Source organism: Dipodomys ordii, unplaced genomic scaffold (assembly GCF_000151885.1).
Source record: "Dipodomys ordii isolate 6190 unplaced genomic scaffold, Dord_2.0 Scaffold371, whole genome shotgun sequence".
Classification (NCBI taxonomy): domain Eukaryota; kingdom Metazoa; phylum Chordata; class Mammalia; order Rodentia; family Heteromyidae; genus Dipodomys; species Dipodomys ordii.
In genome coordinates, this window is record NW_012267587.1 from 199,791 (window position 1) to 216,481 (window position 16,691).

A 16,691-nucleotide genomic window follows, 5' to 3' on the forward strand; every position below is an offset into this window, starting at 1 on the left:
GTTGTGCTGGTAGCTTTAGTGTGGTCTTGTTTGTAAACATTTGGGTAAATATCCAAAAGAGGGATTACTGGGTCATAGGGGAGCTCTCTGTGAAGTCTTTTGAGGAACCTCCATACTGCTTTCCAAAGTGGTTGAACAAGTTTACACTCCCACCAACAAGGAAGTAAGGTTCCTTTCTGTCCACATCCCCTCCAGCATCTTACAGAGGTTTTCTGACAAAGATTTTCCTATATTGGGCTTCTTTCCTGGGTGAATGTTTTCATAATTGCTGAAGGTTGGCTTCTGGTTGAAAGACTTCCTCTCATGTTTATATTTATAGAGTTTCTGTAATGTGTCCAGGTCTCTGATACCTGTACAGATGGGACTTCTGGCAAAATGTTTTCTATACTCATAATTTCTCTCCTGTGTATGCTCACATATGCTGAGGATTTAATTCTGATTGAAAATCATTTCAAAAATGTTCTGTGCACTACTTTCATTTCTCCTATGTGAGTCAGTTCTCTGATGAACATGCGGTATTCCTTTCAAATCAAAGGCTTTCCAGATTTGTAATATTTTTAAGATTACTCCGCTGTATGTGTCCTATGAACCTGGATCTATGACTACTTGGTAAAGCACTATCCACATTTTTTTTGGGGGGGTCCGGTTGTGGGGCCTGAACTCTGGGCCTGGGCGCTGTCCCTCAGCAATTCAGCTCAAGGCTAATGCTCTACCACTTGAGGCACAGCGTCATTTCCAGCTTTTTTCCTTTTGCTTATGTGGTGTTGAGGATTGAACCCAGGTCCTCATGCACGCAAGGCAAGCACTCTACCACTGAGACACCTTCCCAGCCCCCTATCCACATTTTTTACATTTATATTTTCTCACTTGTGTCTGTTCTCTGATGCAAACTGAGTTATGACTTTTTCTTGAAACCCTTTCCATTTATTTTTCCTACATATGATTTCTCTCCTCTTGTTGTGTGAGTGGGTGTGTGTGTGTGTCTGTGTGTTTTGTGATGAACCCTGAGCTGTGTCTTCTAGTTGGAGGACTCAACATCTGCTATACCATAAGGTTTCTATGCTGTATGGGTTCTGTGTTGCAATTTCAATTTTCTGAGAGATGAAAGACTTTCCCCACTTGGTACGATCCTAAGTTATTTCATTTGTGTGCATCAACTTATGTGTATTTAGCCATGAACTCTGCTTACATTCATAAGGTTTCTGCCCTTATGTTCTGTGATGGATGTTAAGGTGTGCCTACCAGGTGAAAGAATTTCCATGCCTGCTACATACATAACATTTCTCTCTGGTGGGGATTTTTCTGGTGGACAGAAAAGTATATATTCTGAGTGAAAGAATTTCCACATAGGTTACATTCATAAAATTTCTCCTGTGTGTACTCTCTGGTGGACAGTAAGGTCTGGCTTCTGGCTAAAGACTTTCCACACATATGACATTCATAAGCTTTCTTTCCTGTGTGTTTTCTGATGTACAGTAAGGTTTGACTTCCAGGTAAAACACTTTCTACACATGTTACATTCATAAGGTTTCTCTCTTGTGTGTGTTCTCTGGTGGCGAATAAGGGTTGACTTCTGGGTGAAAGAATTTCCACAAATGTTACATTCATAAGGTTTTTCTTCTGTGTGTGTTCTCTGGTGGAGAGTAAAGTATACCTGCTGTCTAAAAGACTTTCCACACATATGACATTCATAAGGTTTCTTTCCTGTGTGTGTTCTCTGATGGGCAGTGAGCGATGACTTCCAGGTAAAAGGCTTTCCGCACAAGTTACATTCATAGGGTCTCTCTCCTGTGTGTGTTCTCTGGTGGAGAGTAAATTGTACCTTCCTGGAGAAAGACTTTCCACACAAGTTACATTCATAAGGTTTCTCTCCTGTGTGTGTTCTCTGGTGGAAAGTAAAGTATGCCTTCTGGGTGAAAGACTTTCCACATGTGTTACATTCATAAGGTTTCTCTCCTGTGTGTATTCTCTGGTGGACAATGAAGTTTGACTTCCAGGTGAAAGACTTTCCACACATGTTACACTCATAAGGTTTATCTCCTATGTGTGTTCTCTGGTGGCCAGTAAGGCCTGGCTTGCCAGAAAAAGACTTTCCACACATGTTACATTCATAAGGTTTCTCTCTTGTGTGTGTTCTCTGGTGGACAGTAAGGTGTGTCTTCCAGGTGAAAGACTTTCCACACATGTTACATTCATAAGGTCTTTCTCCTGTGTGTGTTCTCTGGTGGCCAGTAAGGTTTCGCTTCTGGGTGAAAGACTTTCCACACACGTTATATTCATATGGTTTATCTCCTGTGTGGATTCTCTGGTGGACAGTAAGATATGCCTTGCAGGTGAAAATCTTTTCACACATGTTACATTCATAAGGATTCTCTCCTGTTTGTGTTCTCTGAGGGAGAATAAGGTGTGTTTTCTCGGTGAAAGACCTCCCACACTGTTTATATTCTTCAACTGCAGAAGACACATGAGGTCTATATGCAGCACATATCTTTCCAGGTTCACTGAAAGCATCCATGTTCTGACACCCAGTGAGCTTTTCTGTCCTCATCCCTAAGGAGTTCCCATTATTCTTAATCAGTTCTGACTTCTGTTTTGAGCTCAAATTAAAACTTCTTATAAGTCTCACTTTTTCCTCCCCTCGGTTACTAGTCAGGACTGCTACTTCAGATAGATATTCATTGTGATTTTCCTGACAGGTGCCAATCACATCCTCCATTTCTTGGACATCTAAAATGAATAATAGAAAAATAGACAAAAACATAAATGAGATCCATAAATTCCTTAATGTAAGGATATTTCCTCACATTCTGTTACAAGATTTTCAAATATTAAAGCATTGTTTTATGCAGAATATATACTTTTCTACACAATGTAGTAATTAAGAAAGTAGTACTGCCATTTTGCAATAGAAAACAATGTTTTCTGTTTTTCAGATTTTTCTATTTTTATCCAAGAAATATTTACTCAAATTATTCATCTATGTACTCTTAATGCTTCAATTCTGAATCTCACTCTATGCCCAGCACCACTGACAAGAAATTGTCCTGATCAAAGGATAGCAGCCCTATCATACTCCTATTTTCTGCCTACCTTCATCATACTAGTTTAAAAGAAAATGAGTTCTCCTTTTCTACATTTCTCATTGTGTTTCTTTCTTCAAGAATGACTTCTCTAAAGACAAGAGAATTGCTAACATTAACTACACTGGCATACCAAATTCAGTTTGTCTCCACGTGAATTCTGGATTGACAATTCCTTGAGACAAAGGATCACTTACTTCTCTGCCATACATGACTCAGCAGCACTAGGAATACTATTGCTCTGTACAGCTCAAGTTAAACAGACCAACTGGGCTCTGGACCCATCATTACCATTCAAGATGCTTTAACTCACCTGTGAAATTCTCTTCTGAGCCTTCTCTTATCCATGGTTCTGCACCTTGCTCCAGCTTGACAATCAGTTTAGGCTTAGGAACACAGAGCCCTGTGATTAAGAAATAGTGGAGAACTATCGCTCTTGCTGGGTCATCATTAATGTAAGGTCGCAGACATCCTGTTTCCAAGGTTGCTACTAAATCTTATTTCTCAATTGTTTTTTTTTGGGGGGGGGAGTGTTGGGAGTCAAAAGTTAAGTCTCTCAACATAATAGGCTTAACTATCTCACTGGAATATCTTGAGGCTGAGTTTACAGAATCCCACCTTTTCACCCCGCCTTAAGTAAACACCCTGCAGCTACTAACAACCACCTTTTCACCTTGCCCTAAGCAAACACCCTGCAGCTGCTTTGGCCAATGAAAAAGCTTACTTATTCTAAGCATATAAATACCCTTGTGTGAAAAATAAAAATTGGCAGCTTGATCAGAATCCCTGTCTGGGTGTCATTCTACCACTTGAGCCACAGTGTCACTTCCAGCTTTTTTTTCTGCTTATGTGGTAGTGAGGAATCAAAGCAGAGGGCCTCAAGCATGCAAGGCAAGCGCTCTACCACTGAGCCACCTTCCCAGCCCATGGTTTCTCAATTCTTAACAGCCCAATTGTGGAGTTTCCCCAGCTTTGGTTTATTGTGCCAATTGTGTGGCTTGAACTCAGCTCTTTTGCTCAAAGATAGCATTTTACTAGTTTGAATCTTAGCTACATTTCTAGTTTTGAATGGTTAATTGAAGATAAGAGTCTCATGGTCATTTTTCTGCAGTTGCTGGCTTCAAACCAAAATCTTCAGATTTCAGCCTCCAGAGTATCTAGAATTCAAAGCTTGAAGCACTAAACTCTATATCGGGTTTGGCGTACAAATACACACTTTCAACTACTGATTTCCACATCATAATCAGTAGTAATGTATATTCTGTCTAGACTGCAGATCCACCTCAATAATCATTCCAAGTCTGGGAAGTCAGTCTCGTATTAGTGGAACATAGTTTAGGATTTTTTTCCAACTACTGATTTGCTTTCTTAAATAGTGAGAATAAAATTAGCTCTTGAGTTACATATAATCAAGTTGAAGTTTCCCTTAGAAAGAAATGACACTTCCCATGGACTGGAATCTTATCTCTAAATAACCTAAACAGTCTAATGTCTAATAAAATAAAAACACTTGATCTTCCAAGTAAAAATCACCTTTGCTCACCCAAGGACATGAGGTTGCTATAGGTCTCCAGCATCACATCTCTATGAAGGGTCCTCTGACCAGGATCTAGATCCTGCCACTCCTTCCAGGTGAAGTCCACAGCCACATCATCAAATGATAAATTCTGCAATGGCACATGTCCATCAAGAAATCAGACCTGGGTTATGAGAACTCCAATCTGGAATTTCATTATGCTGCAGGTATGCTTTTGTCTTACATAAAATGTTTGCAGCTTGCTGTGTTATCTATTCACTGGGAAAATTAAATAGCAAATTAGAAATATTGGACAATATATAAACCTGGTCATTAAAATACACAGATTTGTAGGGTGCTGGTGGCTTATGCGTGTAATCCATGCTACTCAGGAGGCTAAGTTCTGAGGATCATGGTTCAAGGCCAGTCCAGGCAGGAAAGTCTATGAGACACTTATCTCCAATAAACCACCAGAAAACTGAAATTAGCACTGTAACTCAAGGGGTAGAGCACTCACCTTGACCCGAAGAGCTGACTGACAACAGCCAGGCCCAGAATTGAAGCCCAAGACCAATAAAAAATTACAGTTTCCCTAATGCATGCAAACACATTTCTGCTGCTAGCAATAGAGACAAGGTAAAAATTCTATGGACAGCTGGGAAGGTGGCTCAGTGGTAGAGTACTTGCCTTGCATGCATGAGGCAGTGGGTTCTACTCCTCAGCACCACATAAGCAAAAAGAAAAGAGCCAGAAGTGGCACTATGGCAGAGGTGGTAGAGCAATAACCTTGAGCTGAAGAGTTGAGGGACAGCGCCCAGGCCCAGAGTTCAGCCCCAGGACCAGACCCCCCCGCCAAAAAAAAAAAAATTCTAAGGAGACAATAATCTGTCATGACAACAATAAGCCTAAGGCAGTATCTTAAAAATTATATTATCATTTTTTGATAAAATTTTAGTACATATCAGGGTAACAATGAATTACACAAATATTTTTCCTGCATTTACATGTACTACATCACCGTACATTCTATTTAGATCTTCTATTAACAAGTACTATAATAAGCAAACAGAACAGATTCAGAATATCACATGGAATACAGAACATAGAACATGACCAGATCTATGAAAAGCAGTGTCCACATGAATGTTAAAAAACAGTAGCAGTATTGCAGAAAGAAGCTAATGATTTTTTGGGCCCTTATAAGATTTGATTTAGTTCCCATATAAAAATATCCTAGGTTGGGCTGGAAAGGTGGCTCAGTGGTAGAGCGCTTGCCTTGCATGCATGAGGTCCTGGGTTTGATTCCTCAGCACCACATAAGCAAAAAGAAAAAGCCCGAAGTGGCGCTGTGCCTCAAGTGGTAGAGTGCAAGCCTTGAGCTGAAGAGCTGAGGGACAGTGCCCAGGCCCAGAGTTCAGACCCCATGACTCGATTTCCCCCCCCCCATAAAAAGAAAAAAATATCCTAGGTTAACCATGTTTGGTTTAAATACTAAATATTGAAATGTGGTCATAGATACCCTGATATTTCCTTCCTACATAAAAAAGAACTGCTACCATGAAGTTTTGTAAAGTTTCCCCACAATACAAAATATAGGTAGGAGGGGAATAAAATGTTCATTGACAAGATTTTCATTTTAATAGGCCTTCATGGAAGGTGGAGGCAAATTTATGCAGGGTCAAGGAACACTCAAGGTGACAAAAATGATAAATATGACCAAATGATCAAATGTGGCACATATTCCTGAGTCATTTCAACAGTAGATTGCTAAGGATATATTTCCACTTTTGTTAGTTAATAGTGAAATTCCTCAGAGATCAAAATAAATTCCGGAGCAAACATCTGTGAGATTTTGCAACAAGTGATATTTCTAATAGAGAAGACCTCATCACAGTATTATTTTTTTTTATCAAAAGTACTTCAAATCTTAAACTGGCAGTAAATTAAAATATTCAAAAATAGTGGGAAGGAAAAACAAAACTGAATACCACATCAAATGAAGTTAGACCAAAGATAACAGAAGCAGGAGAAATCAGATTTTCTTGTAGAGTATCAATTGGGGGAAGGAACTACTTTTCTGTATGGAACTCTGAAGTTGAGCTGAGGGGGAAAAGGATGGAGAGGTTGGAATTCCAGCCTCACAGCACTGAGAGCACTGAGAGCTGGCTGCAGAAGGCTTAAAAGAGAATTCTGCAGAGGGTTCAGAAACTGGAGTGCAGGCCTTTTCCTTAGTCTTGGAAAGATAGCAGCTGAAATTGAGGTGCTGTTGACCTTGAGGGCTAGGTAAGGTGAACGTCATGTCTGCATTTTCTCTGGGTACCAGTCTTCTGTCTCAGGAGAATAAGGAAATATGTTTTCCCCACAACCGGTTGTGGCTCTGATTGTAATATTAATATAGATACTTCATTTTTACATGTTATCAATAGTAATCTTCCCTATGTGCACTCAAGGAAATATTCTTGCTTGCTGGCACCCAGGAACCAAGTGCCAGAGAGCCTTCAAAACCCTAATTTCCCCTAAGTCTATCTGTTTATGTTTTTGTGTTTCTCTAATTGTCTTTGGTTCTGGAATCCTGTAGAACTCTCTAGGAAACAATTTTCCTATACAATGAGTAAGAAAAATGCTAATCATAAGAGCCACGTCAGCAAAGTAAAACTGATTACTAAGAAAAACTAGCTCCCAGATATATCATTTGAAGAAAAGAAACAACTGAGACACATATGGAGGAAAGATGGAATGCAAAAAGTAAAAAAAAAATGATTCAAAGATAGATACAAAGAGTGAGGAAGAGAAAAATAACCAACACTAGTGAGTAGAAAATCAAGAATGGAGGGAGAATATAGAGGAAAGGAATCTTGTGAGGATACTTTAGAAAACAGGGTTTTGTAGAAAGACCATAAAGTTAACAACAAATATAGTTTCAAGTAAGACCAAGACCATGAAGTAGCTCAAAAAGTAGATATGGAGATTAATTTAAGGACATATAGGTTAATCATTCCTTAAGAACACATGAAGTTCTGTGTGACCAGACTATTTCAGCAATTCCAGGAAAATGTCATTGAATTAGTTTAATGTTACTCATGAGGATGTGATCTGGTTGCAATCTATCCTTCACCTTTCATGAGATATAACCTCCTTGGTGTCATTACATCACATAACAAGTGTGAATCAACTTTATGACAACACAAAACATAGACATTCTGAAACAAATCTTCACTCAACTTAGAATGAATAAAACCATTTAATCTGCTAAATCTACAAGCCATCTTTATCTGATTTAAGAATATGTTCCTGAGGCTGAATCTGTGTGGCTGGTATTGTTTTCAATTCTTTTTTTTTGGTGGGGGGGTCCAGTCAAAGGGCCTCAACTCTGGGCCTGGGCGCTGTCCCCCAGCTCTTCAGCTCAAGGCTAGCAATCTACCACTTGAGCCACAACTTCCAGCTTTTTTCTTTTTCCTTATGTGGTGCTGAGGAATGGAACCCAGGTTCTCATGCATGCAAGGCAAGCGCTCTACCACTGAGCCACCTTCCCACCCCCTTGTTTTTTAATTCTTGAACATCTTTAGGTTTATATAATGGAATGGAAAACAAATGAGAAATAAAAATTGAAAAAAAAAACTCACCAGAGATCCTTTCATTCTTTCTTGCTGCTGACAATGAACAGAAGATTCTGGAAGGATGGCTGAGATATAAGGCAAATGACATATTCACAAAAGAATCTGTATTTTGCCCCAGAATTTCCTCTTGCAAACATGATACATGGTCTGGAAAAGCATAAAGCTTTCTAATAAGTGAAGAATCTTTAATGTCTCAAGAACATTAATGTCTCCTATAATCACAAATCCAGCCCCTTTCCTGGTACATAGATATCATTAAAGCAACTAATTTCCATGTTTATACACTCACTAAATTTGTAAAAATGAAAGTTCCCCCCCAAAAAATGAATAATTGAAAGCAAAAACATGTCACATTTGCACTAAAAGTAGTTATTACTGAATGTACTTCAGGATGTATGAATTGCTTTCTTTTAATGCAAAGGTATCCTAGGAATCCATTGGAGTTTATGTGCTACCTCATTGATGTACATATTTAAACTCTATGGAATGCATGTCTGATATGACTTAGTAGTTTTTTTTTATCAAATGTTATAAAGGAAAATATATACAGAACATATTTGTGGTGTGATCTTATTTCAATAATGATTGTCAAATGGCAAATTTCACTGTACCCACTGCACACCTATGCAATGACTTGTAATTTGACATTTAGCATGCTTTGGCCACAGGAACATGAGTAAAGATGATGTAAACCCAGGTTTGAGAAGTTTCTACTGGTCACTTTCCTAAACAGTCATGGGAAGAACCTTGGCCATCCTACTGGAGATACAGGGCTAAAAAAATGTACAACATAAAATACACAATATAGGAGTGATACAACTGATGATAGGCAACATCTACAAAGCATACAACCTTGAGAAGACATATAACCCCAAGGTTTCTTCTGTGATTTTTCTTATAAGACCAAAGGTCCCTGACCAACACTTTCTGAACTACCAGGCACAACCAACTGATTAGAGCTAGCATTAGCAAATCCACAGATGGCACATTTAAGAGAAGTTTCAATGATTACATACTAAAAGTCTTAGTGGAAACAGGCTGCATAAATTAGTGAGAAGATTAGGGATTAGTACATAAATAAATACTTTCAGTCAAAATAATTGCCCAACCATCCCAAACCACTGCCTCAGGTATCCTGTGATAACTACGCTCTGGTTTATTCCTCAATCCATCACATCACAACTCCAAGAAATTAGTTTAAATGTTTCAACAGCAAAAAGTGATTGAGAGTGGTGTAGGAAAGAGTACCAGGTGAATCTGGTACTCAGGGAAGTGGCAACAATTTTTGCATAAGGCAAGGGAAGCTAGCAACATCTTCCCCTTCCTGTGCTTTTCTGCTTCTGCTCTATATGGCTTCCCAGAATTGACAAGGTCTGTCATTTAGGACGGAGATTCCTTTTCATAGGGTGTTGTGCTTCAAACATTGCTAGGCTTCATTCCGAAATATACAGGCCCAGTACTCACTACTCCAATATCCCATGTACAACTGTCTCTAGAAACAGGATCGTGTACAAACGCTTGGGAACTCAAGCCAGGAAAATAAAAAATCAAGCCAAATAGATTAAACCATCTCTAAGAGAAACAACATAGAAGCCCCAAATACAACTGCAGTGTAAGAGGACTCAGGCAGGCACACACCTCACAATTTCACTAGAATTCTTCCTGTACTCCTCTTACATCTGGGCAAAGCAAATAAATTCACATGAGTTAATAGAAGAATCCCTTGGTCTTGGAGTAAAAATGCACAGCTCTTGGGCTCTCCTAGTCTGGACAATCACCCAGCTTGCTCTCAGACATTTGGGAATCAGGTTCTTGCATGTGAAGGCCCAGAGGCTAATGGCAGCACAAACTCCTGAACCTCAAGCAAATTATCAACCAAGACTGGAGAAAAGCGTGGAGAGGGAAGTAGGCGCTTTGCCTCAAGTATAAAGCTCTTCCTCTGAGCTGAAGAGCTCAGGAATGCTGCTTGCAGGCCCAGAGTTCACGCCCCACCAAACAAACAGAAAAAGAAAAAGAAACAGAAACCCATGGAGGGGAGACTCCCGCAGCAATCGCACAGTTCCTACCAGACATAAGTTCCAAAGCCTGAGATTCCCTCAAGTTACAGCTCCCAAGCTCCACTGCACAGAGCTGGGCCTCAGCCTCCTGGCTCCTAAGGCCAAACTGCAGTTCAGGGCACTTCCAGCAGCAAGGCAAAGAAAAGAATCCTGAAAAGGCAGACTTAAAACGCCTATGGTGGGCGGGGAGACGCTTGAGCAAAAGCATCTTCTGCCCCACCTCCACCCTCTGAAAAACAAAAACAAACCAGGACTTTCAAAGAAAATAGCCTCCATGGAGACTATAATTCCTACAATGCTTGGTGCCACCCTGCTACATACCTGGGAACAAGTGGCCTGTGTGCATTGGGACTTTTCTCTGCCTGCTGTGGGAGTTAAGCTCAGTTTCTTCTTGAAAACCACTGTTTCCTCTTGAAATACTTAAGACCAACCAGAAAATGGATATATATGGGGAGAATTGGATGTATTGGCTTTTTGATTCTTAGTTTTAATAATGAACTTGAGGTTATGAGACTGCGTTGCTTATACCTTTCAGTTTATTCAATGCCTGTCTTCTGCTGAATGTAAATTATATCTCTCTTTTGTCTTAAATTTTTTAATACATCCCCTCTTACTTTACAAAGGTACTCACAGCCACTAAACTTATATGTGGGTCATTTCCCATTGCTGTAATGTATATACTGGCATAAAATAGTGAGCTTGTTAGGTAAATATGCAGCATAATACTACTGGTGATTTGGATTTCACAAAATCTAACAATTAATTTTCCAGAAACTCACCAATACTATCTATTAAATCAAATGAGTTTTTCTTTTTCCTGAATTTTGCATTTCATTTAAGGATTTTATGTTTTGTTTTGTTGTTGGTCCTGTGGTTTGACCTCACAGTTTGAGCATTGTCTGTGAGCATTTGCTATGCTCTATTTGCATTTCCTTTAATAATTTCTTCAGGTAACTAGTGAAAAGTTCCCACACAGGGATTCTTATGAATATGGAACATCACCTCCATTTCCCTTCAAAGAGATAGTGGTTAGGGGGGTCAGGGATGAATGCAGGAGAGACAGAAGAGTAAAGTTCAGGCTAGGCTATGTTGATGTGAAGCTTAATCACTTGCAAACCAGTCTGCTTTTGTCTTTTCATTTTGCATGTCAAAATGTCTTTAGAATTCTTACCTCTTCTCTGATCCTAACAGTTCCTCTCAGTAGCTTTAGGCTACACATCTAAGGGACCTCAGACTTGTCTTCTCAGACGTTATCCATGAAAGTGTGCAATAAATCTTTTGTCTCCTGCCACAATCCCATCAGAGCACAAGCAAGGCTCTGAGAGCCAATGAGATGATAATTAAGGAGACAGAGAGATGGCTGATGGCACAATTCTGCTATATTTCTCAAATGCTTGTGTAATATTGTTCTAGACCCACTGTGCCCAAACGTACAAACAGCACACATCTTTCCTCATTTTATTTCAATACATCTTTTCCACCCAAGCCTCCTGTCAGTTAAAGCCTCAGGCCAAAAGCTAGAACACACACTTCCTCACACCAATAAAGAGCAAGGACTTGCAGTCCTGAGGGTGGGAGTCAATGGCCCTGAAGCTTTTGCTCCCATTTTGCCTGCTCCTGGCAGGTACCCCAGAGTCTACAACAGTCTCCCTCTCTCTTATCAGAGAACCTACACTTGTCTCTTAGGCGTTTATTGTGATATTTTGAAATCCCTTCCATAAAAAATAATTGGGAAAGACTGGATTGGAAACTTTCACGTTTGATTTTAGTGTATGGGTTCTCCAGGTCTCTATTGTGGAGCTGAACTATTCCTCATGAAAATGGGAATCAAAGAGTATATTTGAACGTATAGAGTTCAACTTAAAAGCACCTCTAACAATATAAAGAAAAAATATTTTCATCTTTAAAACTAAATTCCTGGGAAGTGGCACTGTTGCTCAAGTGGTAGAGCGCTTGCCTTGAGCTGAAGAACTGAGGGACAAGTGCTCAGGCCCAGAGTTCAAGCCCCACAACCACAAAATATAATCCTCCCTAAAACTAAATTCCTGAGAGACAAAGTGATAAAACTGGGGTGCTTCCAACAGTATTGTGAAATGTAGTTTTCTTTTCTTTTCTTTTCTTTTGTTGGTCATGGGGCCTGAACTCTGGGCCTAGGTACTGTTCCTCGGCTCTTCAGCTGAAGGCTAGTGCTCTACCACTTAAGCCACAGTGCCACTTCTGGCTTATTCTGCTTATGTGGTGCTGAAGAATCAAACCCAAGACCTCATGCATGCAAGGCAAGCACTCGTCCACTGAACCATCTTCCCATCCCTGAAATATAGTTTTCATTGTTCAAGCCTACATTTATGATGAATTTCTTTATTCCTTTATCTTTTTGTTTGGTTTGGTTTTGTTTTTGGTTATGCCACTTGAACTGTGAGCCTAGGAGCCATCCCTTAGCCCTTTAGCTCAAGCCAAGTGCTCTACAATGTGAGCTAAAGCACCAGTTCTAGTTTTCTGGTTTTTATTGGAGATAAGTGTCTTACAGACATTGCTGCAGAAGCTGACTTTGGACTGCGATCCTCAGGTTTCAGCCTTTTGAATAGCTAGGATTAAAGACATGAGGTACCAGCACCCAGCTTGCATTTCTTTTCTTTTATGTCCCAGCCTTGGGGCTTGAACTCAGTGCCTGGACACTGTCCCTAAATTTTTGCTTCAAACTAGCACCTTAGTACTGGAGCCACAATTCCACATTTGTCTTTTTCTATGTATGTGGTACTGAGGACTTGAACCAGACCTTCATATATGTTAGGTAAGCACTCTACCACTGTTGCGGGACAGCCAGAACACCAACAGTGTTCTGGAAGGGCAATGGGATGATAATGGAACAGACTGAGAGAAGGCCAATGATGAATCTCTCTTTATTCCAGCAATAACCTTAGCTATAGACACTTTCTAGATCTGTCCAGTGCTTGCATCACATTGTTCTAGTACTCACTGAGTCAACAAGTGCAGACCATATGCATCTTTCCTCATTCTAGTTCAACCTTAGTCCAACAAACACCTAGAGGTAAGCCCCTAGGCCCAGAAGCTAAAAGGAACACTCCCTCCTATGACAAGGGCAAGTACTTATAGCCCTGAAGGTTGGAGTCTGTGGTTGTGGAGCTTTTACTCACACCTTTCCAGGTCTTGGCACCTCAGGGTCTGCACCACTTCCCCTTTTTTCATTTTGTAAATTGAGCAAGTGTCTATCAGCCTGAACCTGGAAAATCAGCAGATCATACATCTCAGGAAGAATGGAAGAATAAAGAAATACCAAAACAATAAACAGGAAAATGCCTACGAAATAACAAAAAGAGTGCTATTTCCCCAGGTGAATCCCTGAAGGTAATGGAGAAGTGATACAGCTAAGCCTGCGTGGTGAAGTGCACAATACCAGATATCTGACCCTGAAGCTGCATAATGCCTAAGCTTAAATGATCAGAGGGCAAGGTTCCTCAAATATGTCACTGGATATGGGTCCAAATCATATTTCCATCATATTTAAGAGGGATAACACAGATGTACAGACAATTAGCATGACACATCATTTTTAACTGGCTCTTTAGCAGGTCTATGTGATCATCAACATATATCATTGCTGTTTCCAATTCATAAAACATATCACAATCATTTTATCTACTCCCACCTGAATATCAAGGGTACCAGAAACATTTCAAACTAAAGTATTAACACGTTTTTCTATATATGATGGTTTCTACAAGGATCACAGGAGAAGCAGTAGCACTAGCAATAAGAGTCTGGGTAGCAATAATGTGGGCAACCAATATTCCCCAAAATCTACAGCAATGGCTAAGAGTCCTCTGAACCTCGATAGCAAACAGAGACCCAAACTTATTATACCAAGGTTCTATCAACTGAACATGCAATGTAAGTTAAGGGGATTGCATAGTAAGCTAGGATTACTCATGAAGTTAGTGAGAACACAATTGTTCCTGCAAGAGGCATGAAACACCACCTCACCCATGAAAACCATACCCAGCCCAACTACTAGCATATATGGATACATAACACAAGCTTGCACAGTAAATGATACAAAACCATGGAACAGGACAGGTCTCTGAAACAGAGGTATGGGATGGTGAGAGGCATTAACTTGAGCCAGGCTCAAGCTGTCAGGGTGTGCTTGTCCACACAAACTGACAAACATGGGAGCCAGCAAGGTACCACTGATCACAACCCTCCTCTGAGAAAGTCCTGCCTTACATACTGGGAGACTCCTAACACTAGAACTGTGGACAAGGTGTGAAATCCACAGGCGATGGATCATCGCAACCATTGGAATCGTTGGGCATAGTGGAACCCAAGAGGGATGCACCACATCTCCTGCCTAAGGAATTCTACAAGTGTTATGCATAAGCTTCATCTTTTTCCATTGGTTCAACTTTTCCTCCAGAGGAAGTCAGACCCATAATCTATCCCTGAATACCTTACCATACTTGTACCTTCTACCTCAGGATCTGCAATAGTCAATAACTGTGATCAATGAAGTAGAGGGTATAATATTTGTATAATAATGAGACTTACATCTGTGAGCAATGAACAATTAAAAAATAATGTAGGAAGTAAATTCTATTTATACTAGTACAATAAACATAAAACTTAGAAGTGAATGTTTTAAAAATGTAACCAAGAACAATGACAACTATGGGACACAGCTAGTCTAGGAAGTACCCATTTTTGCCTGATCCTTATGTCCTTGCCTCTCAGGAACTTACTTTTAACTTTTATAGAAAGAAAGAATTCTTTTTCCTTCATATTTTGTAAGTGCTCCAGTGTTGCCGTCTATACATCCAAATGTGCCTCACGATCTCCATTTTCATGAGGAATAGCTAAGGCCCACTAAAAGAGGGATGGAAAACCCTTACACTGGAGGACTGAATATCAGGCATGAAAGTTTCCTACACAATCCTTCCCAATGTGGGGAAAGGATCATCTTCAATCACAATAAACCCTTAAGAGACAAGCTTAGAATGTCTGATATGAGGGAAGGAGGCAAAAGATTTATTCCACAGTGTAATGGATACAGTATGGGAAGACAAGTCTGAGGTCCCCTAGATATGTGGCCTAGACTTGCTGACAGGAACTTCTAGGGTCAGAGAAGAGGTAGAAAATCAAAACAAAATAGGATATGCAAAACAGAAAAGTAAAAACAGGCTGGTTTGGAGCAAGTAATCAAGCTTCACATGAACATAGACCTGCCCTGAACTTTACCTCCTCTCACATTCATCCTGATCTACCTACACAACCATTTTTTTGAAGAGTCTTGGAGGAGGAGTACCATTTTCTAAGAAACCCCTAGGAGGAAACTTTTCACTAGTCTCCTGAAGCAATTAATAAAAGAACGGCAAGTACATTACAGCAAATGCTCACAGACACTGCCCAAGCTCTGAGTTCAAGCCACAGGACCAACAACAAAAGGAGGGAAAAACTTTATAAGGAAAGGCAAATTCAGACACAAATAACCAAAAACTCCTTAAAATTTCATAGATGGAATTTGGGAGTTTTGGGGAAAGTAATGAGTAGAATTTGACAAATCAATTTAATTCAAAGATTATAAAGTATGTCTGTCTTTAAATTCTGTTATTTTATTCCAGTATATATATTAGGGCAGAGGAAGATGATGCCAGAATCAATCAGTTTACTGTCTGCAAGTACTTTTTTTTTTTTTGGTCGATCTTGTGGCTTGAACCCAGCCTGAGCAGTGTCCCTGCGTTTTTCAGCTCAAAGTGAGCTCTCTACCACTTGAGCCACAAGGCCACTTCCATTTTTTGGTAGTTAGTTGGAGATAAGACTTATGGACTTTCCTGCCCAGGCTGGGTTTGAACTTGGATCCTCATATCTCAGCTTCCTGAGTACCTAGGATTACAGGCATGAGCCATTGGAACCCAGCTGCAAATACCTTTGTACAGTGAGATGGGAGATATTCAAAACTTTAAGGAAAAACAGAGACATAATTTACATTCAGCAGAACGTACTTTATGAACAAAAACAAAAATAAAAACTAAGTAGATTCATAACCTCAATTATATTAAAAGAACTAAGAATTAAAAAGCCAAATTATGCAATGCTCCTAATACATTTGTGTTTTTAATTGGTCTCACACTATTTATGTTGGTTAACTGAATTTTCAAGAAGAAACTCACCTAAGTTCCCACAGCTGGGAGAGAAAGTTCCCCATGCATCCTTGCACACTTAGGACCAAGTGCCTTGTGCCAGTCAAAACCCTGTAACAAGCCCACTTCCTCTAGGTGAATTGTGCATTGCATTCTGGGAGTTGTAGTTTCTATCGAGGAATAGATCCTTTGAAAGTTTGGTGGTGGGGTGGTGGATGGGGTGTGGAGGGAGTAAGAGGTGCCAGTTCCTCCTTGCTCACTGTTTG

At 39.9% G+C, this 16,691-nt stretch overlaps 1 protein-coding gene across 1 annotated transcript in view; it reads right to left on the reverse strand.

Moving 5' to 3' along the window:
- Positions 1-6,895, reverse strand: part of LOC106001698 (zinc finger protein 883-like) — a 49,198-nt gene extending 42,303 nt beyond the window's left edge. The window contains 6 exon segments of the mRNA XM_013036708.1: positions 868-890; positions 1,394-1,462; positions 1,464-2,727; positions 3,394-3,483; positions 4,624-4,747; positions 6,734-6,895. Coding sequence (XP_012892162.1) covers positions 868-890; positions 1,394-1,462; positions 1,464-2,727; positions 3,394-3,483; positions 4,624-4,747; positions 6,734-6,895 — 1,732 coding nt within the window.
- Positions 6,896-16,691: the final 9,796 nt, after the last annotated feature.